This window comes from Heptranchias perlo, chromosome 38, assembly GCF_035084215.1.
Source record: "Heptranchias perlo isolate sHepPer1 chromosome 38, sHepPer1.hap1, whole genome shotgun sequence".
NCBI classification, from domain to species: domain Eukaryota; kingdom Metazoa; phylum Chordata; class Chondrichthyes; order Hexanchiformes; family Hexanchidae; genus Heptranchias; species Heptranchias perlo.
In genome coordinates, this window is record NC_090362.1 from 3,626,121 (window position 1) to 3,653,719 (window position 27,599).

Here is a 27,599-nt window from a genome sequence, read left to right on the forward strand (position 1 = left end):
CTGCCACTTTATCCAACCAATTAATTTAGGAAAGATACTCTATCATCCCATTGAAATTAGCCAATTTCCAGTCCAGTGCCCAGCAGTGCTATTTACAAAGTATATAAAATGATTCAGAGCTGGGGACAGAAATACAGCTAAGTTTAAGGAGCCACCAAATTTCGGAGAGGGTTTCAAACAACATGGAACAGGCAAACCAAATATTTTTTTAAAATCGATAGGACGGCAAGGTGGGTTGATGAGTGTCAACAATATTTAATGTGGACGAATGCAAGGTAAAGTGGCTCGGAAAGAGCAACAAACAATGGGAATATAAACTAAATGGTCTCGGGCACAACAAAGAAGCAAGATCTGAGTGTATTAGTTATTGTCCACTGAAGTGAATAGGGCAGTACAGTAAGGAAAGCTAACCAGATTTTTAAAACAGAAGGATAGATCACAAATCCCAGATACAAGAGAGTCTGTGCAAAGCACTCGTGTAAGCACACCTGGAGTACAGGGTACAATTCTGATCACCATACTACAGCAAGGATACCCAGGCACTGGAGGCAGCACAGGAAAAGAGAGCCAAGCTCACACCTTGTTTAAAGTCATGAGAAGACATCCAGTCGTGAATGGTGGCGGACAATTAAACAACTAACAGGAGGAGGAGGCTCTGTGAACATCCTTATGCTCAATGATAGCAGAGTCCAGCACGTGAGTGCAAAAGACAAGGCTGAAGCATTTGCAACCATCTTCAGCCAGAAGTGCCAAGTGGATGATCCATCTCGGCCTCCTCCCGATATCCCCACCATCACAGAAGCCAGTCTTCAGCCAATTCGATTCACTCCACGTGATATCAAGAAATGGCTGAGTGCACTGGATACAGCAAAGGCTATGAGCCCCGACAACATCCCGGCTGTAGTGCTGAAGACTTGTGCTCCAGAACTAGCTGCGCCTCCAGCCAAGCTGTTCCAGTACATCTAAAACACTGGCATCTACCTGACAATGTGGAAAATTGCCCAGGTATGTCCTGTCCACAAAAAGCAGGACAAATCCAAACCAGCCAATTAACGCCCCATCAGTCTACTCACAATCAGCAGCAAAGTGATGGAAGGTGTCGTCGACAGTGCTATCACGCGGCACTTACTCACCAATAACCTGCTCACCGATGCTCCAGTTTGGGTTCCGCCAGGACCACTCAGCTCCAGACCTCATTACAGCCTTGGTCCAAACTTGGACAAAAGAGCTGAATACCAGAGGTGAGGTGAGAGTGACTGCCCTTGACATCAAGGCAGCATTTGACCGAGTGTGGCACCAAGGAGCCAGAGTAAAATTGAAGTCAATGGGAATCAGGGGGAAAACTCTCCAGTGGCTGGTGTCATACCTAGCACAAAGGAAGATGGTAGTGGTTGTTGGTGGCCAATCATCTCTGCCCCAGGACATTGCTGCAGGAGTTCCTCAGAGCAATGTCCTAGGCCCAACCATCTTCAGCGGCTTCATCAATGACCTTCCCTCCATAATAAGGTCAGAAATGGGAATGTTTGCTGATGATTGCACAGTGTTCAGTTCCATTCGCAACCCCTCAAATAATGAAGCAGTCCGAGCCCACATGCAGCAAGACCTGGACAACATCCAGGCTTGGGCTGGTAAGTGGCAAGTAACATTCGCGCGAGGTAAGTCCCAGGCAATGACCGTCTCCAACGAGAGTCTAACCACCTCCCCTTGACATTCAACAGCATCACCATCGCTGAATCCCCCACCATCAACATCCTGGGGGTCACCATTGACCAGAAACTTAACTGGACCAGCCATATAAATACTGTGGCTACGAGAGCAGGTCAGAGGCTGGGTATTCTGCGATGAGTGACTCACCTCCTGACTCCCCAAGCCTTTCCACCATCTACAAGACACAAGTCAGGAGTGTGATGGAATACTCTCCACTTGCTTGGATGAGTGCAGCTCCAACAACACTCAAGAAGCTCGACACCATCCCAGATAAAGCAGCCCACTTGATTGGACCCCATCCACCACACTAAACATTTACTCCCTTCACCACCGGCGCACTGTGGCTGCAGTGCGTACCATCCACAGGATGCACTGCAGCAACTCGCGAAGGCTTCTTCGACAGCACCTCCCAAACCCGCGACCTCTACCACCTAGAAGGACAAGAGCAGCAGGCACATGGGAACAACACCACCTGCACGTTCCCCTCCAAGTCACACACCATCCCGACTTGGAAATATATCGCCGTTCCTTCATCGTCGCTGGGTCAAAATCCTGGAACTCCCTTCCTAACAGCACTGTGGGAGAACCTTCACCACACGGACTGCAGCGGTTCAAGAAGGCGGCTCACCACCACCTTCTCAAGGGCAATTAGAGATGGGCAATAAATGCCGGCCTCGCCAGCGATGCCCACATCCCATGAACAAATAAAAAAAAAGTTCAAGAGCCTGGAATTGCCAATTTTTTTTAAGGCGGCTCAGAAGATATTATTCCAGATTTTTCAACAAATACATGTCTGCCCTTCATCTCTAAGGAATGTCAGATAGAAATGTGTGGCAAAGAAAGGAAATGGAAGAAAATACAAAAATGTCATACAAGACTGTGTCTCAAAACAGCCTTTAATAACAGATATATGTGAAACTGCAATGAATTTTCAAGTCTTCAAAGTCAGCAAAATGAAACAGAAATACATACCAAGATTTGTTCCCTCGAGCCTTGGTAAAACAATGAACTGTTCACATTCCAGTATGCACAAAGGCAATCTAAGCGGACAAGCTAAAGAACAAACAAATACTATTATTCCTCCAAAGGAAGTAACCCTTGAATTTAAAATCCACAGAACAAATTGAGCAGTTACATAAATCACAATTTCAAGGACTCAATACTGAAATCACAACACAAAGTGGTCCTCGATTTACATATATACACAAAAGCAAACTACATTTATTTTTGGATAAAAATGTTTGCACTGGCACACTTCACAAGTACCTCTTTATTCCCAACATCCCCATTCTCAAAGGTAGTGACCCAAACTACTGTACAGTTCACAGAATTAAACACTGCAGCATAGGAGGAGGAAGCTTTTTGGCCCATTGTGCCTGTGCCATTGTAAGCTCTTGAGCTGGAGCTATCTACTTTAATCTCGTATTCCTGCACTTTCCTCATTACACTTTCAAATATCTATCCAAGTCTATCCAGGTTATAGTTTCTACTCAACAACCACCAGTAGTAAAACATTCCATGATCTACTCAGCCTCTTTGTGGAAAAACTTCTAACTTTCCTTTCATTTTTCTAGTGATAGATATGCTTTATTTGTTACCAATTCACCAACCAGTAGAAACAATTTTCCACCGTTTACTCTCTCAAAACCATTCATAATTTTGAAACCAGTATTCGATCTCCCTTAACCTTCTCTGTTCCTGTGAGAAAAGTCATAGTTTTAAGAGCCTTTCTTCATAACTATATCCTCTCATTCCCAGAATCATTTGAGTGATGCTTCATTGCACCCTTTCTGTGCTCTAGTATTCTTCCTATAACGGGATGCCCAGAACGGCATGCAATACTCCAACTATGGCCTAGACAATGTCTTGTACAAATTCAACATCATTTCCTTGCTTTTATATCGAAGTATAAACACATTTGCCTTTGAAGGCCTTTTCTATCTGCACTCCCATCTTTAAAGATCTATGTCTCTGCACCCCTAGATCACTCTTCATCCACTCATAAGAATCTTACCATTAAGGTGTACTACTTTTCATTGTTCTTTTTCACATCTCTTTACATTGAACGGCATCTGCTACCTATTTGCCTACTCTACCAGCCTACGTCATTTAAAATCTTCCGCATCCTCCTCAACAGTTGCTATGACGTCTAATTTGATGTCATCAGCAAGCTTCAACATAATCTACTGCACTGACATCCAAATAACCTATATAGATGTAAAAAAGGTCCCAATACAAATCCGTGGGGTACCACTACCACATCCCAACAAACTGAAACCACCCATTTACTCTTTGCTTTCTGCCCACTAGTCATCTCTGTACTAATGCAGTATCTTCCCTTTAATAGCATCTGCCTCGTGACAATAACAAACGCCACATGTGCGCATCCACAACAATCCCTTTCTCTACACCATCTGATTTCCTCAAAAAAAAATTTTAAAAGTCAAGCATCATTGCATCAGGCTTTCTCAATTTAAAGTGACAATGAAATACCTTGTAGATGATTTTTGCAGTGTCATTCAGTATACATGGTGTCCAGTTTTCATCTGCAGTCTAGAAAGAAAAATGGCTGGTAAATAATATAATGTTGTCTTTTCAAAGGCTATTTGCACATACTGTATAGTTATGTTTGATTTTGGTCATTTCAATTCACAGTATTTTGCAAGCAACAGTGCAGTGAACACAGACAGATACTTTAACTGCAGTACTGTGCCAAAGGATACATTTCTAATAATATATAGATTTCCACTCAGGTGACACTGCTAATCATGCTTTGATCCATAATAAAAGAATGTTACTTTCAAGCAAGATTTTATCTTAAGTCATCAGACCAGCACGCCAAGTATTTAGATTCTTACAGTTTGAAGTAAATTATTTATTCAGTTACTGCTACGCAAGATTAGCAGCATTCACTCTCTTCCTTCAAAAAGGTACCGTGTCACTTCTACCCTGTTACTAATTTATACTGGGCCAGAATTTGCTGAAAAAAATAACGGCACGTGAACGACGCACGCAGTTATTGATGTGCAAGTCAGCCAACAATTTGTGGTGAGTAAGAGATACCCCGTGAATTGCGAATCACCACAAGCTGCTGGACGATTTGCGCCGTTCCACCGTTAGCTTTGTGAAAACGGCATCTCATCCTTAATCGCCCCGTGAGTTTCATGAAGTTGCTGCATTTGCACATTAATCTCGCCACAGAAAGTTAAGTCTAGTAATTAATAGCACAAGTAACAACGTGATAATTGTTAACCTCTCTGGTCCAGAAAGTGAACAATTAACAGTGTGGAGAATCATTCCTTAGTGAATTGTTGTTGGGGATTTTAAAAATGGCAAATTTTAAATTTAAATTTTTTTTTCTTACTTTACCTGTCTTTTTTTCCTCTCTATCCAATCTTTCTTTCCCTCTCTTTATTTCTCTAATTGTACCTGATTTGACATTGAATTCACCCTCCTTCTCAGTCCTTAAATCTCATTGGTGAAGGAGATAGACTGTTGGTCCCATCATTCACCAAGGTCCCAGATGCCCCGTTATACAATTATCAGCTCGCACTTCCAGCAACTTACAGGGCAAAAAATGTTTGAGCTGTTGGGTGCAGGAACAAGTCAAACTAATGGGGCACACAGAGATGCCCCACTCCAGCCCATTTAAAAAAAAAATGAAATTATGGAACATTGGGAAATTGTTGGAGAAAACAGATCCTTTAATCACCAGCAACATGTTCTTTTCATTCTACCCCAAGCACCGTAACATGTAAATCAAGCACCGGTAACTACAGGTAAAGCACAAAGCCTCCTTAAGGAACACTCAGTAAATCACATTACAACACCAAATAAAAGCTTTCTGCAGTATTGCAGCACTAAGAATTAGTGGTAGCATAATGTTCAACACACAAATGGAAAATAGTATCTTGCCTTTACTTTGCATCCAGAACCTGGTACACATAAGCAAGGGAGCAAGAAATGTTTGTATTAAATGATGCACTCACCCAACTTTAGCATCAGGTGAATCAGTTTTAGCTTCACATGGACATTAAATTTGTGATTGTCAATCGAATGTCAACACCTGAATTTACTTCAAGGCAAAGTGGAAGGTGAGTCCCTTCTTTAGGGAGTCTCATGGCACTTCATTCAAGTGTCACATCAGGTGCCAATACTTACATTACAGCAGCAAATCAGTGAAAAGAGAAACTTCTTTGGACCAGCACTTAACTTGTAATGTTATTGCACATTTAATAACTGCAGACCAAACTTTAGGTCCAAATATTTAGATTATGAACATAAGAACATAAGAAATAGGAGCAGGAGTAGGCCAATCGGCCCCTCGAGCCTGCTCCACCATTCAATAAGATCATGGCTGATCTGATCCTAACCTCAAATCTAAATTCATGTCCTATTTCCTGCCTGCTCCCCGTAACCCCTAATTCCCTTTACTTCTAGGAAACTGTCGATTTCTGTTTTAAATTTATTTAATGATGTAGCTTCCACAGCTTCCTGGGGCAGAAAATTCCACAGACCTACTGCCCTGAGTGAAGAAGTTTCTCCTCATCTCAGTTTTGAAAGAGCAGCCCCTTATTCTAAGATTATGCCCCCAAGTTCTAGTTTCACCCATCCTTGGGAACATCCTTACCGCATCCACCCGATCAAGCCCCTTCACAATCTTATATGTTTCAATAAGATCGCCTCTCATTCTTCTGAACTCCAATGAGTAGAGTCCCAATCTACTCAACCTCTCCTCATATGTCCGCCACCTCATCCCCGGGATTAACCGAGTGAACCTTCTTTGTACTGCCTCGAGAGCAAGTATGTTTTTTCTTAAGTACGAAAGGACCATCACAGCTTCCAAACAACTTGCATTTGATAGTTGTAATAATGCTAATATATAAAGTGAAACCATAATACGCAAATACTGGAAAACAAATAAAAACAGAAAATATGGGAAATATACAGTTCACTTCCTAATCCTCAAAGCCTCTACACCATCCATAAAGCTCAAAACAGGATTTCAATGGAATAATCACAACTCAACTGGATGGGTGCAGTTGCAATAACACTTGAGCAGCTCAACATCACCCGGGACACAGCAGTTATTTTTTGATCGGCTCCCCACACCACTGTAATTAATATTCACACCCTCTCGCATCAGCGCACTGTAGCTGCAGTATATACGACATACAGCATGCACTGTAGCAATTCACCAAGGCTACTTTCCTCCTCTGTTAGTTGTACAGCCAAGAAGGACAAGAGTAGCAACATCTTGGGAACACTACCTCCAAGTACCCCTCCAAATTATATGCCATTCTGACTTATAGACATCTATCCTTGTCATTGGGTTCGCATCCTGGAATTCCCTACCCAACACCACTGTGGAAGTACCATCACCGTAAGGACTGCAGTGGTACAAGGAGAAGGCCCACCACCAATGTATTAGGGCAACTAGGGATGGGCCATAAATGTGGACTTGCCATCATTGCCCACATCCACAGGAAACAGAGTAGTGGTGAATGGTTGTTTTTTGGACTGGAGGCAGGCATACAGTGGTGTTCCCCAAGGGTTGGTACCAGGACCATTGCTTTTTGAGATATATATTAATGACTTGGACTTGGGAGGACGGGGCACAATTTCAAAATTTGCAGATGACACAAAACTTGGAAGTGTAGTAAACAGTGAGGAGGATAGTGATAGACTTCAAGAGGACATAGACAGGCTGGTGGAATAGATGGACACGTGGCAGATGAAATCAACGCAGAAAAGTGTGAAGTGATACATTTCGGTAGGAAGAACAAGGAGAGGCAGTATAAACTATAAGGTACAATTCTAAAAGTGGTACAGGTACACAGAGGTCTGGGGGTATATGTGCACACATTGTTGAAGGTGGAAGGGCAAGTTGAGAAAGCGATTAAGAAAGCATACAGTATCCTAGGCTTTATAAATTGAGGCACAGAATACAAAAAGGAGGTTATGATGAACCTTTATAGAACACGGGTTCGGCCACAACTGGACTATTGTGTCCAGTTCTGGGCAGTGCACTTCAGGAAAGATATGAAGGCCTGAGAGAGGGTGCAGAAGAGGTTTACTGGAATGATTCCAGGGATGAGGGACTTCAGTTACATGCATAGACTGGAGAAGCTGGGGTTGTTCTCCTTGGAGCAGAGAAGGTTGAGAGGAGATTTGATAGAGGTGTTCAAAATCATGAAGGGTCTGGACAGAGTAGATAGAAAGAAACAGTTCCCATTGGCGGAAGGGTCAAGAACCAGAGGACATAGATTTAAGGTGAGTGGCAAAAGAACCAACGGTGACATGAGGAAAAACTTCTCTACACAGCGATTGGTTGCGATCTGGAACGCACTGCCTGAGAGGGTGGTGGAGGCAGTTTCAATCCTGGCTTTCAAAAGGGTATTGGATAAGTACTTGAAGGGAAAAAATTTACAAGGCTACGGAGATAGAGCAAGGGAGTGGGACTAATTCTAAAATTCTATCATTATGGAACAGTTCCTGCAGATTGGAGGGTGGCAAATGTAACCCCACTATTTAAAAAAGGAGGGAGAGTAAACAGGGAACTACAGAAACTTACATCATTAGTAGGGAAAACGCTAGCGTCTATTATAAAGGATGTGATAACAGGACACTTAGAAAATGTCAACGGGATTAGACAAAATCAACATGGATTTATGAAAAGGAAACCATGTTTGACAAATCGACTGGAGTTTTTTGAGGATGTAACTGGTCGAATCGATAAGGGAGAACCAGTGGATATGGTTTATTTGGATTTTCAGAAGGCCTTTGACAAAGTCCCACGACAGGTTAGTGTGCAAAATTAAAGCACATGGGATTGGGGGTAATATACTGGCATGGATTGAAAATTGGTAAACAGACAGTAGGAATAAACAGATCTTTTTCGGGGTGGCAAGCAGTAACTAGTGGGATACCGCAGGGATCAGTGCTTGGGCCCCAGCTATTCACAATATATGTCAATGATTTGGATGAGGGAACCAAATGTAATATTTCCAAGTTTGCTGACAACACAAAACTAGGTGGGATCGTGAGTTGTGAGGAGGATGCAAAGAGGCTTCATTGCGATTTAGACAAGTTGAGTGAGTGGGCAAATACATGGCAGATGCAGTATAATGTAGATAAATGTAAAGTTATCCACTTTGGAAGGAAAAACAGAAAGGCAGAGTATTATTAAAATGGTGATAGATTGGGGAATGTTGATGCATAAATAGGGACCTGGGTGTCCTTGTACACCAGTCACTGAAAGCAAACATGCAGGTGCAGCAAGCAGTTAGGAAGGCAAATGGTATGTTGGCCTTCATTGCAAGAGGATTTGAGTACAGGAGCAAGGATGTCTTACTGCAGTTATACAGGGCCTTGGTGAGACATACATAGAGTATTGTGTGCAGTTTTGGTCTCCTTACCTAAGAAAGGATATACTTGCCTTAGAGGGAGTGCAGCAAAGGTTCACCAGACTGATCCCTGGGATGGCAGGACTGTCATATGAGGAGAGATTGGGTCAATTCAGCCTGTATTCACTCGAGTATAGAAGAATGAGAGGGGGTCTCATTGAAACGTATAAAATTCTGACAGGGCTGGACAGACTGGATGTTTCCCCTGGCCGGGGAGGTGGGGGGGGGGGGGGGGGGGGGGGGGGGGTGTCCCAGAACGAGGGGGTCACAGTCTCAGGATATGGGGTATGTCAATTAGGACTGAGATGAGGAGAAATTTCTTCACTCAGAGGGTGGTGAACCTGTGGAATTCTCTACCACAGAAGGCTGTGGAGGCCAAGTCACTGAATATATTTAAGGAGGAGCTAGATAGATTTCTGGACACAAAATGCATCAAGGGCTATGGGGAGAGAGCAGGAATATGATCGTGAGATAGAGGATCAGCCATGATCATATTAAATGGCGGAGCAGGCTCGAAGGGCCAAATGGCCTACTCCTGCTCCTATTTTCTATGTTTCTATGGGACTAGCTGGATTGCCCTTGCAGAGAGCCGGCTCGTCCCATCGATGGGACTAATGGCCTCCTTCCGTGCATTCTATAATTCTATGATCCAGAAATCAAAACAGATAGATTGACATTTTGAATATAATGACCTACTGTGTCATTCCATCATTTTCGGGTTTTACTTTAGCATATACAGAACATGTCTTGATCTTGAAGATAATTCATATTCAATATTTCACTTATGCACTAAAAGCAGCCTATAAATGTGAAAGTTTTCCACTTATTGAGCACCAAGTAGATGAGAGAGAGATTTCTTTGCCAGACCTGGAGTTAGGTCCCAGCATTCAGTAGCATTACTTTCACAACCAAGACTGGCCCCTGCCATCTCCCCACCCACCCCAGTACAACTGTCCTGACCTTCCATTTGGTGGTTGTAGCAATCTTCCAGTAAAATTCAGCTAAAATATCGAATTAATTTTATTTTTGTATATGCCAACACACAACATACACGTAGTTGGCAAAAGGGTTCCAAATAAATGCAACTGCTATTAAACTAGACGTTTCTCCACCTCCACAAGTTGGAGCCTATCAGCATCAATAGCATTGGAAATTCTACATTTAAAAAAGTCAGTAAAATGAAGCCTACTTATTTTCAATGGATAAAATTTGTAATGTTTATATTCACAACTGGAAGGAGAATCATCACATTTATTTCAAGCAAGAATGAAATTGCGTATTTTAGGTTTAAAAGTTTCAATGTGTTGCAGCTTGGCAATTAATCAATTAGGAAGCTGCTGGTTAAGCACTAGTGAAAGCCTGTTATTAAATTAGCTAATTAAATGTGTTCCATGTTGACATTTCTAGTTCCCTTATATACAATTTCAGCCAGGAGTAGAAAGCAATATGGCATTATAAACTGTTGACAAAAGGCTGCGAAAGGTCATTCTCCCTGCATTCGTAATATATCGACATTCAACAGTCAGAGGACAATATTACCATATCAAATTAACATTCATCTTAACTACCCCAGCAAAGTGGTTAAACACTCAATGAGGCAAACAAAAAGTTAGGTATGTCAAAAGTGGTTTCAGCTTTGCATCAAATCTCTTTGCGTAACTGTAATGCAAAGTAACCCAAAATCAAATTTAGGCAAACATTTGCCTGCAGAAACAAGAATTAAAACCACTGTGTGATCGAGGTCATGTTCCTTGGCTCTGCAAATAGGCATGTTGCCTTGTTTATACTCCGGTGCTGCTGCTGCAGGCAGGAGTTAAAATGCAGAATATCTTCACCACTGTCAAACAAATCTATACACAGATAGCTATCCATTCATGTTGCATTTAATGAAGGCACTACGAATTGAACTGGTTTCTGAATATGCTGGACCCACCAGAGCTGTGGAGCCCACCTCATTTACATTGTAGGGTAGATTCCAACACACCAACAGCAAGCACAAACTGCTTGAAAATTGCAAATGCGATACTCTTTTCTCTCAAGGCCTTTCCTGCACACGTAGACAAGCTGAGCTGCAGCCAAATACATTGTGGGAAGCACCATCCACAGCTGCCGTTTACATTACTCTGGAGGCCCTGCTATAACTGGCAGCATGTTGGGGGGGGGGGGGGGGGGGGGGGGTTGGTCCACTTGCTTTAGAATCAACAGTGCTTCAGCCAACATTGGGGTCTCAACTGACAGGTATCCTCTATTGTAAATGCAAGAGACAGAAGGTACCTGACGATAAAATGCTAGTTGCCAACTAATGAATGAATGCCATTTTAGAGCGCAGACCTCTCGAAACACTCCAATGGTTCACTTATTTGAAGAACCTCTCACCAATGGTGCTCCCAGCCCCACTGCAGTTGAATCGTTGAGTTTAAATAGCGCAGCAATTTCCACAGCAGCTGAATCTACTTGAAGAAAGCTTGCAGAAGGCCAGTTGTTTTAAAAGTCAGTCAAGTCTGCCACAATCTACTTTTACATCAGTCAGACCCATCAGCAAGGGTGTGTTCTGCTGTCTGTATGGAAGCAAGGAGAAGTGCATCAGTCGCCCAGTCTAACCGGTAGGGTTGCCAACCCTCCAAGATTGCCCTGTAGTCTCCAGGAATTAAAGACCAATCTCCAGGACACTGCTGCGAGCAACTCAGGAGAAAAATCATAGGAGCAATAAAAAAATTCTTTGAACACTTCTGTTTCCTGGTTATATAAACATTGGGCATGGGAAAAAGGGCTGTTTGACTGACAGTCAAACTGGGTAATGAAGGGTCTGTTTGCTTTCCAATCGGCATGGGAAGGCAGGTCACTGCGAGAATGGACATATTGGGCGAATAATGGCAGGAGTGTGGGAGCAGGGTGGTTGGAGGCAGGTGGTCACGTGATGACACCTCCAAGAGGAAAACATCCAACCAGACTTGACAACCCTACTAACTGGGGCCATGTGTTTTGGCCTCATCCCCTCTAGCTACAGTACTTGCATTGAAGAAGCAGGCAGTGCTTCTGCAAAACACCTATTTAGCCTCCAATGACAGCTGCATTGTTCTCTTCACATTGAGCCTGCTGCAACTTGAGGTGCCATTGGTGGGAAACTGCAAATCTAACTGGGCTGCACGCAACTCAATTATTTTTGTTTGGTGCCTTCATCGCTGGAGAAGATTAAGTACATATTAACCTTCCCCCGCTATGTTTAAAATCATTTGCAGTGGCTTCAAAAAAGACCTGCAAAAATGCAACTTCTAAAAAGTTTTAAGCAACATTAAGATTTTGAAACCCTTCTTAAAAAAAAATTCCCTGAATCAACTCAACATTCTAGGGTTGCATTTTCCCTTTGAGATGACTATGGATCACACTCTCATTTTAATCATACAATATTGACAACCAAGCTGGATTGTACTTATTATAAAGACATACTATAGGAACAGCTTGTGCTTCTAAATATTTAAGATGAGCAATTTGACAGGTGTCTGCTTCTACCCATAATTCTTTTGTTGCTCATTTAATCTGTTTAATGTGAACTTAATTCCTGATCTACATTATTGCAATGATTTTCTACCTACCATCTGGAGGTTTGCAGTAATTGATAATTAATAAATAAGCTCCAACTGCAGACAGACAAATATCCGGGCTGGAAAGATTCAGCATTCAGACATCAGGAGCTCTAATGAGTTAAAGTTTAAGTCATCCTTTCTTCCTCTGTTACACTTTAATTACTGTATTCTACTCTCAGAATAAAAAAAGGCAACTTTTTTTTAAATTGGAAAAGGGCCACGGTTCAAGCCACCACTGAAATGGAGAGAAGATGGGATAAATCAAGCAGAATAGCTTAATGATGCTACGCTTGGGTTTTGAAGATCTGTAAAAAGTAGAAGGAAGGGTAGACTGAAGCAGATAAGGAGTTCTAAAGTTTACAGCCACTGGGAAGGAATAAATTCTCACCAAGGTTTTCAGACTGTCAGTAGACAGCTAGCATACAATTTGAAACACATGAATCAATTATTTACATCACATTCTCTGAATGTTATGACTGGAGTTGGAACAGACAGATATCATGTTCTGCGGAAACTGCGGGGTAGGCAACTGTTTCTAGTGATTTTCAAATTGATGACGCTTTGTCATCAATTCCCCGAACAGAGAACATCTTTCCTCATTTTAAAAAAACCTCATATTTTTCCTGAGCCACTCTCAGCTGCTCATAACTACTGTTTCCCATTCGTGGGATCACCCTGGTGATTCTATGTTGTACACTGCCTATGGATTTGTCCTTTCTATATTGGGGCACCCAAAACTGCACACGGTACTATCAACTATGGCCTAACCATTACCTTGTACAAACATATTAGCCTTTTGTTCAAGTCTATGATCCAGTTTATAAAATCCATAATGCTGTTGTCCTTTATGGCTTTATCTATGTGCACATGCACTTTTGAGAAATTATGTATTTGAATCCCTAGGTTTCTCTGTAAATCCATGCCCTTCAGCAACTTTCCATTGAATGTTTACTCCCAATCTTTGTTTACCTTCCTAAATGTGTCACGTCACACTCTCCCACATGAAGTTTCATCTGCCACCTGTCTACCTATTAAAGCAACCTGTCTGCATGGTCCTGAGGTGTTTTATAGTCCATTTCACTGTTTCCCAAACCCCCTACATTTGTGTTACAATAAAATGTTACGATCACACACTATTTATCTATACAAATCAGCCACTTCTCCATTAAATTTGTCAATCATGACTTGCCTTAAACAAATCTTCAATCATATCTATATTTTTATACTTCATGCAGACCTTTAATTCCTATTCCACTTCATTACTTATCTTGTTGCCCACATTAATTTCTTACTTCCTCTACTGCACTTTTTAATCCGAACATATTCTATTTTCTCTCTGCACCTATCCATCCAATGGTGTATACCAATCTATCATTCTCATGGCCTCAAAGTCTGCCTTCCTAAAGCTATAAGTTTTCATTGTACTCCTCTCCTTTTCTATCAAGTAGCATTTCAAACTCTACCATCTTATGGACACTCATACTTAGCTGTTCTGACTTTGGCTGTATCAACTATCCATTACAGAACAGCAAGTCTGGCATTACTGCCCCTTTATAATTTCTATGATTATTTGAGTCATATAACAGTACATAATTATGGCCCGAAATAGTTTTACTTATTGCCACTAATAATGTTTTAAATTAATCCCAAGAAAATTAAAACCTCCCATCCTAATTTGTGTCCTTACATTTGTCTATGATTTGAACATAAAATACCCAATCTACATCCTTTCCTTGACTTTACTTGGTGGCTCGTTACAGATTCCTATTGGTAGTTTCTCACCCTTGTCCTCCAGAGGTGTGCATGTTATGGAAGACTGAAATAGCAGCATCCTAAGATTTCCTAAAGGGAGGATACTCCCACACAAATGTAATTTTCTTCCTGGATGCAATGGAAACAATTCCAACTTGTATGTGGAGACTAAGTGAAGATAGATTTACCACAGAATCATACAATACTTGCCAGGAGAAATAAATGCACAACTGATTTATGCTTTTGGCATCACTTTGCAATGTAACAAACTTAGCCTTAATATTAAAACAGTTCTGTTTATGTGTATTACCAGTAAACTAAGTTCCCCCAATGTGACACCAACAGAGATGGGCCTCGAGGAGTCTGTAAACTGAAAAATAAAAAGAGACAGTTACAAACCAAAATAATCTACCTACCTCCAATAATGATAATGGATCTTATAGTCACAAGGAAAACAGATATTCTGTCCTAATACATTTTGTACCAACCCTGCATTGCAGCTGTACATCTAAAAGCATAATTGATAAATTGCTAAATAATGAAGTAAAACTTTCAGGCAAACATAAATCTACTTACAGCATCTTCATATCTAACATGAATGCTTGTTATTTTGATTTGCAGATTTTTAATAATCTGTGTTGCAAGCTTTTCCACAAAGGTATCCTTTTTCTCTTCCTTCGGTTTATCTGGAACATGAAATAATAAAAACATCTAAGTCAACCTTGTTTAGAAATCCTACATATGAAGTGCGAACCATTAACTGGTGATGAACAAGCCCGAGACATGGCTTTGGATATCGAAGTTTTGAACATCAAGGTGGCTGGGCAGGTCACATGCTGTCCTGCAGAGGTCCCTCCACCATGCTGAAGGCAGACATCAGTCTTATAGCTGAAGAGGGAAGAAATTGCTCTTGCAGCTCTGAACCACCAATGATGAAACCACCACGATCTGGGTTCATACTGTGGTGAGGAAGAAAGTGGCAATCCACTCCCACAATGTGTGCTGAGTTGTGCAGATCAGCATGCCACTCGGGAGCACTTTCTGTATCTGCTGTCTGTCTAGAGATGCTCAAACATGCACTTAACAACCTGAACCAGCTAGCGTTCATCCTACTTGGGAAGTTGACATACTTGCGGGAGAACGGAACTGGGTCAATCAGTAGACTATATTTTCTTACTTGCTGATGTCCCTGCCCAAGAGTAAGACCATTCCTTCTGCACAGATGAAAGTACAGATTACAGCAAAACACGACAAGAGGCGTAAAATGAACACAACAGCAAAAGTTAGGAGTCCAGTTTTCTTCAACAAAGTAGTAAAACGTCCCAAGGTGCTTCACAGGAGCATTAACAAAATTTGATACTGAGCCACATATGGCGATATTAGGACAGGTGATCAAAAGCTTGGTCAAAGAGGTAGGTTTTAAGGACCATCTTAAAAAGGAGAGAAGTAGAGAGGCAGAGGGTTTTAGGGAGGGAATTCCAGAACCTAGGGCCAAGGCAGCTGAATGCACAGCAGCCAATGGTGGAGCAATTAAAATCGGGGAAGCACAAGAGGCCAGAATTGGAGGAGCGCAGAGATCTCAGAGGGTTGTCGGGCTGAAGGAGGTTACAGACATAAGGAGGGGTGAGGCCATGGAGGGATTTGAAAACAAGGATGAGAATTTTAAAATCGAGGCATTCCCAGACCGGGAGCCAATGTCAGTCAGCGAGCATAGGAGTGATGGGTGAACGAGACTTGGTGGGAGTTAGGATACGGACAGCAGAGTTTTGGATGAGCTCAAGTTTATGGAGGATGGAAGATGGGAGGCCAGCCAGGAGAGCATTGGAATAGTCCAGTCTGGAGGTAAGAAAGGCATGGATGAGGGTTTTAGCAGATGAGGTACGGCAGGGCGGAGTCAGGCGATGTTATAGAGTTGGAAGTAGGCGGTCATGGTGATGGAGTGAATATGTGGTCGGAAGCTCATCTCAGCGTCAAATAGAACATCAAGGTTGTGAACAGCCTGGTTCAGCCTCACAGTGGCCAGGGAACGGAGTTTCCGGCAGGGAACAAAGGCAATGGCTTTGGTCTTCCCAGTATTTAAATGAAGGAAATTTAAGCTCATCCAGTTAGACAAACAGTGACACAAATGAGAGACAATGGAGGGGTTGAGGGAGGTGGGAGTCGTCAGGGTACATGTGGAATCTGGCCTACATGTACCTTGCGTTTTCGGATGCTGTCGCCGAGGGGCTTGCATGTAGATGAGAAATAGGAGGGAACCAAGATATATCCTTGGGGGACTCGAGAGGTAACGGTGCGAGAGCGGGAAGAGAAGCTACTGCAGGTGATTTTCTGGCTGCAACTGGATAGACAAAAATGGAACCAGGCGAGTGCAGTCCCACCCAGCTGGACGATGGAGGAGAGGCGTTGGAGGAGGATGGTGAGGTCAACCGTGTCAAAGGCTGCAGACAGGTGGCAAAGGATAAGGAGGGAGAGTTTACCATTGTCACAGTCACATAAGATGTCATTTGTGACTTTGATAAAGGCCGTTTCAGTACTGTGGCAGGAGCGGAAACCCAATTGGAGGGATTCAAACATGGAGTTGGGGGAAGGGTGGGCACGGATTTGGGAGGCGACAACACATTCAAGGACTTGGGAGAGGAAAGGGAGGTCGGAGATGGGGCGGTAATTTGCAAGGACAGAGGGGTCAAGGGTGGGGTTTTTTGAGGAGGGGGGTGATGACGGCAGATTTGAAGGGGAGGGGGTCAGTGCCTGAGGAGAGGGAAATGTTAACAATATCAGCTAACATGGGGGCCAGGAAGGGAAGTTGGGTGGTCAGCAGTTTAGTAGGATAGGGTCAAGGGAGCAGGAGGTGGGTCTCATGGTCAAGATGAGCTTGGAAAGGGCATATGGGCAGATAGGAGAGAAACTAAGAGAAAGATGGAGTTCAGGGCTCAGGCAGGCGGAGGGGATCGAAGGGGACATTTGGCTTGGTGGGCTTGGGGAAAGGGAGGGAACCAGTAGAGGCAGCTTAACGATTGGTCTCAATCTTAGTGACAAAGAAGTCCATGAACTCCTCACACTTTTCGTTGGAGGCGAGGGTGGAGAGGGCAGGAGAGAGGTGTTTAAGACGACAATTTGTAGTGAAGAGAAGGCGGGGGTTATCTTTGCATTCCAGGATGGTCCTGGAATAGTGAGCAGTTTTGGTAGAGGAGAGCAGGACCCGATAGTGCTTCACGTCATCCAGCCAGATCTGGCAATGAACCACTAAAACAGTTGTCCTCAATAAACATTCAAGACTGCATCCCTTGGACTTAAGGGAGGAAATGAGAGCCATACCAGGGGGAGCAACCAGGGTGAGAGAGAATAATAGTTTTAGTGGGGTCAAGGGCATCAAAGGTGGAGGTGAGAGTGTGATTGAGCAGATGCTGCAGAAATGTCGTGGTGAGTGGAGGGCCAAAGGTGAGACAATTGGGAATTCGGAAGTGCAATTGTAAGTGACTTAGGGGAGTTTTTTCTTTCCAGGACTGACATGGAAGGAAGTGGGGTTGGGAGGGGAAAGGGGGATGTAGGCAGAGAGGGATACAAGGAAGTGATCAGATGGGAGTAGAGAGACCACATGAGATGGCAAGGTAGAGGGGGGTGACCGTGAATATGGATAGGGGAGATTAAGGGAGGATTGGGGGGCAGTGAACTCAGAGGAGAGAGAGCATGATGAATTGAGTTGGAGGTTGAAATCACCGAGGATGAGAAGTCGCTCAGTGCAGAGGCTGAGTAAGGAAAGCAGTGAAGATATCTCAGTGAGAAACTCTATGTGGTACTTGGGTGGGCGGTAGAGAATGAGGATTTTAAAAGAAGGCGAGAGGGGTGGAACAAAGCGAGACGCTCAAAAGGAAGGGAAGGCGCCAGACCAAAGTGTGATTTAGTGATAAGAGCCACACCACCACCGCGGCGGTCTGGGCGGAGCAAGCGGTGGAAGATATCGTCGGACGGTGAGATTTCATTCAGGGGAAGGTATCATCACCCATCAGCCAGGTTTCTGTCAAGGCTATGATGTCAATGTAACCATCCACAATAAGCTCATGGATGGCAAAGGCCTTGCTCACAAACGAACAGACATTCTGGAGACAGATGCGGAGAATGGCAGTGATAGTTGATTCGCTGGCAGAGTCCACAGGGTCAGCACTGAGACAGGAAGGAGGTTGGCAAGATTAGCCCCCAGCTGGCACACTGGGCAGGAAAGTTGGTGAGAGCATAGGATGGGGTAGTTGGGGTTGCTGCTCATGATGAAGGGACTGAATGTATGGTTGCTAAATTTGCTGATGACACAAAGGTAGGTAGGAAATTAAGTTGTGAAGAGGACATAAGGAGTCTGCAAAGGGATATAGATAGATTAGGTGAGTGGGCAAAAATTTGGCAGATGGAGTATAACGTGGGAAAATGTCAACTTGTCCACTTTGGCAGGAGGAATAGAAAAGCAGTATATTATTTAAATGGAGAGAAATTGCAGAACTCTGAGGTACAGAGGGATCTGGGTGTCCTAGTACATGAATCACAAAAAGTTAGTATGCAGATACAGCAAGTGATTAGGAAGGCAAATGGGATGATGTCATTTATTACAAGAAGAATGGAATATAAAAGTAGAGATGTTTTGCTACAGTTGTACAGGGCATTGGTGGGATCACATCTAGAACACTGAGCAGTTTTGGTCTCCTTATTTAAGAAAGGACATAATTGCTTTGGAGGCAGTTCAGAAGGTTCACTCGACTGATTCCTGGGATGAGGGGGTTATCTTATGAGGAAAGGTTGGACAAGTTAGGCCTGTATACACTGGAGTTTAGAAGAATGAGAGGTGATTTTATTGAAACATATAAGATCCTGAGGGGACTTGAAGGGGTAGATGCTGAGAGGATGTTTCCCCTTGTGGGAGAGACTAGAACTAGGGGCCATAGTTTAAAAATAAGGGGTCTCCCATTTAAGACTGAGATGAGGAGAAATTTTTTCTCTGAGGGTCGTGAGTCTGTGGAACGCCCTTCCCCAGAGAGCGGTGGAGGCAGGGTCATTGAATATTTTTAAGGCTGAGTTAGATAGATTCCTGATTAACAAGGGAGTCAAAGGTTATACTAGGTAGACGGGAAAGTAGGGTTGAGGTCGCAATCAGATCAGCCATGATCTTATCAAATGGCAGAGCAGGCTCGAGGGGCCGAATGGCCTACTCCTGCTCTTAATTCGTATGTTCGTTCGTTCATAAGGAGGCAGCGACGAGTGCCTCCATGGGCCTTTCGGAGGATGCTGACGGAGGCGCAGAGGGAAGCTGTAGGCTTATCGAAGAGGGAGTCAAGCCTGGGATGGCGGCAGGAGAGTAGGAAGTTTGCGGAATGCTGAAGGGTTGGGGTATGGATTTGGGAGGGCAGAGTACTCGAGGGGGAAGAAATGAAAGGATGAAGTGCCTAAGAGGAATAAAGAGAAAAGATAAAAAGGTGAAAAAAGGGGAAATAGAAGCGATGGGCTCGGGTCCAGAGTGGCAACCAAAACGCGCAGGCGAATGGATACAAGGAAACTCAAGTTATATAGGCGTGGTTACATAGCAAGATTGGGATAGATATGTCCTAGTAAAAAACAGGGAATACAGAAGAGACAATAGGGGGGAGTCCAAAATTAAAGTCAGAGGTCCCGTGGTGGGATAAAGTTGACTTTGATAAGGTGATGACAGCTTGGAACATCAACGAACTGATGTCCAGGTTCAGAGTCAGGTATGGAGGGCGAGTGTGTCCAGAAGCTATCTGAAGGGTAGAATATCGGAGGACGCACTGATGGAGGTATTTCCGTGGGAACGAAGAGCCAGGAGGTGTGCAGAATCAAACAAGGGGCAGAGAAACAGTGGCGAAGTTGGAGGTTACTATAAGATCCAGAAGTGGCAGAGAAATGGACTGCAGTCCAGCAGAGTGAATTTCTGGCCAAGTTACCTTAAAACTTGAGCAATTGAATAGCAGATCGCAGTCACAGCAGCTGAGTCTTACAGTGCAGTCCAGTGGAGTAGCGTAGCCTTGACGGCAGAGAAGTCCAGGAATTTGGAAGCGAAATTTGAGCAAAGATCCAGTGTTCACTGATGAAAACAAAGAGCAGGCATGGTCGAGGGATGGGCAGTGGGCCCAGGTAACTTTAAACTTGCAGCTTGAACTTGTAGTTAAGGTTAAAATGCACCTGCTATTTGAGCCAGAGAACTTGAACAGTAGAAGACAGGAGATTGGGGGAAAAAGGGCAAAGGATGGCAATGGATGGCCAAGGATAGAGTTGCACAGCAAAGAGCTCCCTCGAGAGCAGCCAGCGCAGGAGCCATCTTGGATTGTACCAAAAACATTCAGATTACCAGGATACTGTTACAGTTGTTCCAAAGAATAGAGATAGTGATTTATAATTTGGTCTTAAGGCCTTTCCTAAGAACTAATGTGCTTTGTTCAGAGAATAAATAAAAATATTTAGTGGAGGTATGGAGATTGATACATATGGTTATGGTGGCCATAATTCAGGCAGAACAGCAGATAATTTACCACACTCTAAGACTGAAATTCAATCTCCATGTAGAAGGGGGAAACTCCTTTCATCCTACAGAAGGAGGTGGGAAGAAAATACAACACAACTGGGATGTTACCCCCTTCAACAAATCCCCCAGCCATTAAGATGATATTTCTCTGCCAGTTTGCTGATTCAAAGCCTCAATGAGACAGGCCTTCAATCGTGTGACCAGAGGAGACATCTGTAAGGTCTAGAATGCTTGAACGAGCACTGAAATATAGCCAGTCAGCAAAGCACCAAGTTCTAAAAACATCACATGAAAGTGAGAACTTATAAATCAATGTAAAATAGACAATAAAAACGTCAGAATAGAACGAATGATGGAATGGAATAATTGGCTGGAAGGAAGCTTTGTTTTTGAAAGTTGAATTTCAAAAAATAAAGACAACAACTTACAGTAAATAACTTACCATTCCTTCTCCTCATTCGATCACCTCTTAAATACAAGCAGGAAATATACTGCAATGGCACTATACACCAGAAGGAGTAGAGGCCAATTACCTTCCAGCACAACATTGCTGAAGCAGTTATCACCAGGAAGACAAATTAAGGTAACGAGCTGCTAAACAATACAAAATCTGCTCAGACAGGTAGCCTCCAGATAAGCATAGTATAGATTAGCCCAAGGAGGACATTGCTAGTCAAGTGAGCTTCCATCTTTTTAGCTGCCCCATTGAGTGACAGAAGGAAACACACTCCACAACCTCTGGTTAGTGAAGGGTTTTCCTGATGCCTTGGTTCCAAGAGATGTAAATATCTGCTAGATTTGAAAAGATCCTGCCTCTTGCCCACATAATACACTCAGACCCGGTACACTTTACCCCACTGAGTACTTCATAATAAGGAGGTGGATGAACTGGAGTATTAACCTCGAGATAAATAAACCTCAAATCAAATTTACATTAAAAAAAAGTAGGTCTTCAGCAAAGCCCTGTTTATCTCCCCATGAGGCAGTGGGTCTAATAACCATGCATGAATCTCTGCCCCAAAATGCAAGGCTGCATTGGGTAACATGGCTGGTTTTCAACATGACTGTACAGATGCCCCCCCCAATGGCAGACTATTTGTGTAAAATGGTGGAAAAAAAATGTAAAATGGCAAATATTCTATTGGGCAAGACAACAGGAACAAACATGGTGCCTGCCTGAAAATAAGGCTTTTAGAGTCAGCATAGCTGGGGGAAGTGATCCTTCATTTAAGAGGAAAGAAGATTATTTCTACTTGTATGTGTTATAGACTTGATCCAGCATTCTCCTAGGCTTCTATTTTGAAGGTATGAGCAACATCTTCCATTGACGAGCACACAAGAAATACTCAAATGAGAAAAAGTCATCAAGCACATATTCATTATCTGCATGTTGACTCATTCCCATGACATTTTTTGAGAGTGTTTATTCAATTCAGCCACTGGACACAGTCTGTAGAATACAATATTTTTCAGCATGTATCAGATTGCAAATTTCAGATCCAGCTCACCATCTAAAGCAAAGTGGGAAATACATTTTTTTGGATTAGCAAGTGTTTGAATCAATAGAGAATACAGTAATTTACATTAACAGTATGAATGTGGAATAAGAAAGCCTATTGAACCCAAGGAAATGACTCCCTCCAACAGCCAATGATCATAAACTCCCAACATGTGCAATCTCTTTGATGATGGTGAATAACCAAATAAAACTTCCAAGACAGAATTCTGAAATTTCTCCTCAGCCAAAGTTAATACAGTGAAAACTCCAGGATATCCATGTAACATTACAATCTGCATTGTTCAAGCATGACCAGTTTCTCCCACCCACTGATGTCATTTCCATGGTCTAAGTAGTGAAAACTTAATATTCCAGAGTATTTGATCATGCCCATACTGATCCTGATAACGCTATGTCGATTAACTCTGGACTGGAGGTTATTTGTTTTTAAACTGCAAGTTTATTTCACATATCTACTCCTCTGTAGGACAAAACATTTCTTCTAATCACGAGCCTCACTCCAAGTTCATTCTTGTGCCCTCCCATTCTGCAATCCGAGTTTCAATGAAATAACTTGTTTATGTCCACACCACCCATACCTTTAAACATATTAAACGATGACACTTCGAGCAGAACATCTTTGGGGCAGGACCTGTTATTTTCTCTACTTCGGTCATCCAATTACTACTGGTGCTTTTTGTCACTAAAAAGTTGCATCATACTAAAAATACATTCTAAATGGAGAAACTTGAAAGTTTTGAACATCTATTCTATTAACTTAACACCTCATCAGACACTTAATTAAATTAGCATCCACCTCAATAGAACCCTGGTACATTTAAGGATTTGCATTTCTACTGAGCCCCACTTCATTTTCTCCACCACCCCCTCTCAAGTTCCCAAAACAACTAAAAATTCACTTTTCGCTGCAGTTGCCCAAGTAATAAACTTAACCTGCTCTATAAAAGCTAATCTGGCTCAGCCTTCCACATGCATCTGTAATTGAAATGAGTTATAATTTACATGCAGCTATTCACTTCGTACAGTGGTATGAAGGGGCCACCACTGCACCGGAACAAGTATATAATTAACCGAACTTACAGATTATGACTGAAAAGCAGTAAACTATATTATATTTTCTACACATACCAATGTTCCTTGAAGGAATGCATGCCACCAGCGATTCTTAAAGCTTTGAAATAAGAGCAAAATAAATTAAGGATAAAATTGAAAATGCATCATAAAAAATAAATTTTCATACATACCTTTGGAACGTGCTTTTGCAGATTTCTTAAAATACTTTTTAGACTTTTTATGTTTACGTCCTTAGCAATGCAAGCAAGCAAAAAGTATAGAAAGAGGATAAAGAGATGTTAGTAATACCACAAGAAATGCAGCATTAGAAAATAAACAGCTTGTGTTGGTTAGCAGAATTTTATATATCCAGAAAAAGTAAAAAGTGAAGAAAATGATGGATCAGACATTGGTCATTTGATGTACCTGAAATCCTTAACCCTTTCAGCAGAGCAGCATTCAAATCAAACAAGTCTGAGACACTTCAGTTTATTCTGAAGACTTAAAATGGGTTCTCTATACAATGGCTTCAAAAGCAATATGATATCAATTTTCACAACTACTTTTTGTCACACAGGCTCCACCACATAATCTGTAAGGCATCTTTCAATTAAAATTCTCAGTTTTCTTTCAAGTTTACTTTAACAGTATTAGGCCTATGAAAGATATAGAAAATTTCAGTCGAATTAACTCTTGTATATGAAGTGACTGTGACTTAACTTATCTTACTGCATTTCTTCCAATTATTTTCCTTATTACACAATGCTGTCACCCTACCCCACTTTGGCTCCAGTAACATTGCTGCCGGAAAAGGCAGTCGTGCCGCCACATTTACAGTATAACACTAGCACTGACGAGTCAGGCCTGTAATTTGAAGTTCTACCTTCTGAACAGCAATTCAGGGCTCCATTTCTGGAGCTGGCCAGCAACACAGACAGGCAGAAGTTCAACAATCAGCTTACTGTGATAGCAGCTCTTAAAATACAAAAGAACTTTGAGTCTTAAAAAGTTTCAATTCCCATTATGTTTACACTGTATAACCCTAAGGAGCACACGGTTTGTTCGGCTTCACTGCTGCACAAATATAACTTTCATTAAATAATGGAGCTAAGACAAAAAGTATAAAATCAAACTGCCCTCGAGACACAAAGACTGTTCTACATATTCACTAAGTAGTTTCGCTGGGAAAAAAATACATCAGATAGGCTTCAGAAAAACTGAAATCTATTACAAATGTGCTTTATGTTAGTATGATGAAGTGGGAAGCACATTAAAGTTTCAACATGTTAAATTGGTTTGCTCAATTTACAATTAAGTAACATCGATATTCATGCAGATTTAATTTGGGAATCTCTAATATTGTACAAAACCGACATGATTCGGGGTGACCTGTATTGCTTCTCCCACCAGCAAAAATTCTATCCACCCCAACATTTTCACATTTCTGTTTTAAAGTAAAACTCACTTCTTTACTTTTGATGCCAAAGTAAATGAAGAATAAATTTTGCTCATGTTCTATTGGACAATTACATATACCACTTTCAAATTGTTAGAAATTTCACATAAAAAATTAAGTTTAATTATCCAAATTCCAACTCTACGAAATGTGAATTTTGATGTACGTTCTCAGGACAGGTCACAAAATACTGTGCACATTTCAAAAAATACTAGATTTCTAAATCTAAGCAACTGTGCAATCCTGATTTAGAGCATTATTCCAATGCTCTCCTGACTGGCTTCCCATCTTCCACCTTCCGTAAAGCTCTGCTGTCCCTATCCTGACTCGCACCAAGTCGCGTTCACTCACCACCACTGTGCTTACTGACCTACATTGGCTCCCAGTCCAGCAACGCCTCAAATTTAAAATTTCCATCCGTGTGTTCAAATCCCTCCATGTCCTCGTCCCTCCCTCTGTCCGTAACCTCCTCCAGCCGTACAATGCAACAAGGTCTCTGCGTTCCTCCAATTCTGGCCTCTTGTGCATACCCCATTTCTTTCGCCCCAACATTGGTGGCCGTGCAGTCAGCTGTCTCGGCGCCAAGCTATGGAATTCCCTCCCTAAACCTCTCCACCCTCTTAAGATGCCCCTTAAAACCTACCTCTTAGACCAAGCTTTTAGTCACCTGTCCTAATATCTCCTTATGTGGCTCGGTGTCAAATTATGTCTGAAGGGCCTTGGGACGTTTTACCATGTTAAAGATGCTATATGAATGCAAGTAGTTGTTGTTATAACAGAGTGTACTAAAAAAATCACTAAGATTGTGTATGTATATATTAAAATGGTACATGATTAAGATTATCTGGTCACTATCACCTTGCTGTTTGGGGGATCTTGCTGTGGGCAAATTGGCTGCAGTGTTTCCTACATTACAACAGTGGCTACATTTCAAAAGTACTTCAGTGGCTGCAAAGCACTTCAGTCCTTAGGTTGTGAAAGGCACTATAGAAATGCAAGTCTTTCTTTTCTTTTTTACATGGAGTACAACGCCCATCGAACAATCCTATATAAACATTCCTATCAAGATACTCGTAAAAATGGCCACAACTGTGGTGGTGTTTTCCTGTAACATCAGTAGGTGGCACTCTAATGGGATTACATTAATCTGATCATTTACCTACAACACTCCCTGTATAACACCAGAAATCACTGAGTCCTCAGCACACAGTTGCAGACCTCCCACCACTGGTGGTACTGTTGCAATGCCCATTTTCTGTCTCCCAGCTCCACCACTGAACAGATGTGGTGAAGCATGACAGCAGAAATGCAATAAAAGTACAAAATGTTGTAAACACTATTTTGGACTGAGGGAAATGATGGAAAAGAAACAGAAACTTAGTTTGTCAATGGGAAATGTCAAGCCAGTTTCCTTATAATAATGGAATTGAACGTAATGGAGAAATTGGAATGCCGCCCAGATTGGCAGCATGAGTCTTCATCTAATGCAAAGGTACTACATTAAATGTATAATTCTCATGATGTTCTTCCAGTAGATGAAGTTGATTTATGGGAGTATCATGAAGTGAAGTCAAATTTTGTCAGTAGTAGTCAAGGCACATGGTCTCAGTAATAGTTTGGGTAAGAGAGTGTTCTATAAATCACTGGTGCTTCTCCTATACCATGGCTCACCCCCACCTTTGCAACCCATATCACTCCTTACTGTTGTGACCTAGCAAATTTTGCACTCTTGGGCCACCTTCTCTCAATCATGCTGTCCCAAGGATTGCAGGTGGGGAAATCATGCAACAGTGATAGAAAATGAAAAAGTTACATATGTTTGTTCCTCAAAAGGATCCACAGTAACATATGCAGATCCTGCAGCCAGATGCCAGTTCTGACAGAACTCGAGGAAGGAATAATGAGGAGATCGACCTGAAGCAGTAAAGCTCTCAACCAACCAACACTTAGCACAAAAATAAAATAGCTTGATCTGATTAATGACATCTGTCTTGCAAATCAAAAGTCTCTGAAAGAAACAGAACTTCACTAAACTGCTTAGCAGCTTCTTCTGCAACGGAAAAGTAGAAACTATCTACTAGCAGCAAGGACATGGTGGGATTTGCAAATGAAGACAAGGATTTTGAATTCAATGAGTTGGGGGACTGGGAGACAATGGAGGTTAGCAAAGACAGGAGTGATGGGCAAAGACGACTTACTACACTATTAGATTAAGGTGGCAGACAAGTTAAAGTCTACATAAGATGGAACATAGGAAGCCAACAATGAGAGCATTGGAGAAACTAAGCATGGACAGCAATCACATTATAGTGGGGATGGTGGAAACCAGACTGTAATACAGTTTGATGGAAGAGATGTCCATGGAACTGAGTGGCAACGATACATTCAAGAAAGGAAAATAGCATATGCTTAATTCCTATAGTGCTAACAATGTGAGATCTGTTAGTTTGTATACAATAAGCAGAGTTCACTGTAACTACCACCTATTTTTAAATTACAAGTGGGCAAAAAATTATGAATCACTACGACCATGAAGCATGACGGCCAAGAAATGCAACTCCACCTTTTTCATTATGCACCAGCAACTGACTCATGCTCCCCC

General features: G+C 42.2%; 1 protein-coding gene across 2 annotated transcripts in view; it reads right to left on the reverse strand.

Moving 5' to 3' along the window:
- Positions 1-27,599, reverse strand: part of vps13c (vacuolar protein sorting 13 homolog C) — a 294,638-nt gene that overhangs the window by 222,002 nt on the left and 45,037 nt on the right. For both annotated transcript variants that reach the window (XM_067973304.1, XM_067973303.1), the window contains exons 6-9: positions 15,026-15,135; positions 14,760-14,819; positions 4,201-4,260; positions 2,680-2,760 (exon numbers count right to left, since the gene is read on the reverse strand). In XM_067973304.1, coding sequence (XP_067829405.1) covers positions 2,680-2,760; positions 4,201-4,260; positions 14,760-14,819; positions 15,026-15,135 — 311 coding nt within the window. The remainder of the gene's footprint in view (positions 1-2,679; positions 2,761-4,200; positions 4,261-14,759; positions 14,820-15,025; positions 15,136-27,599) is intronic.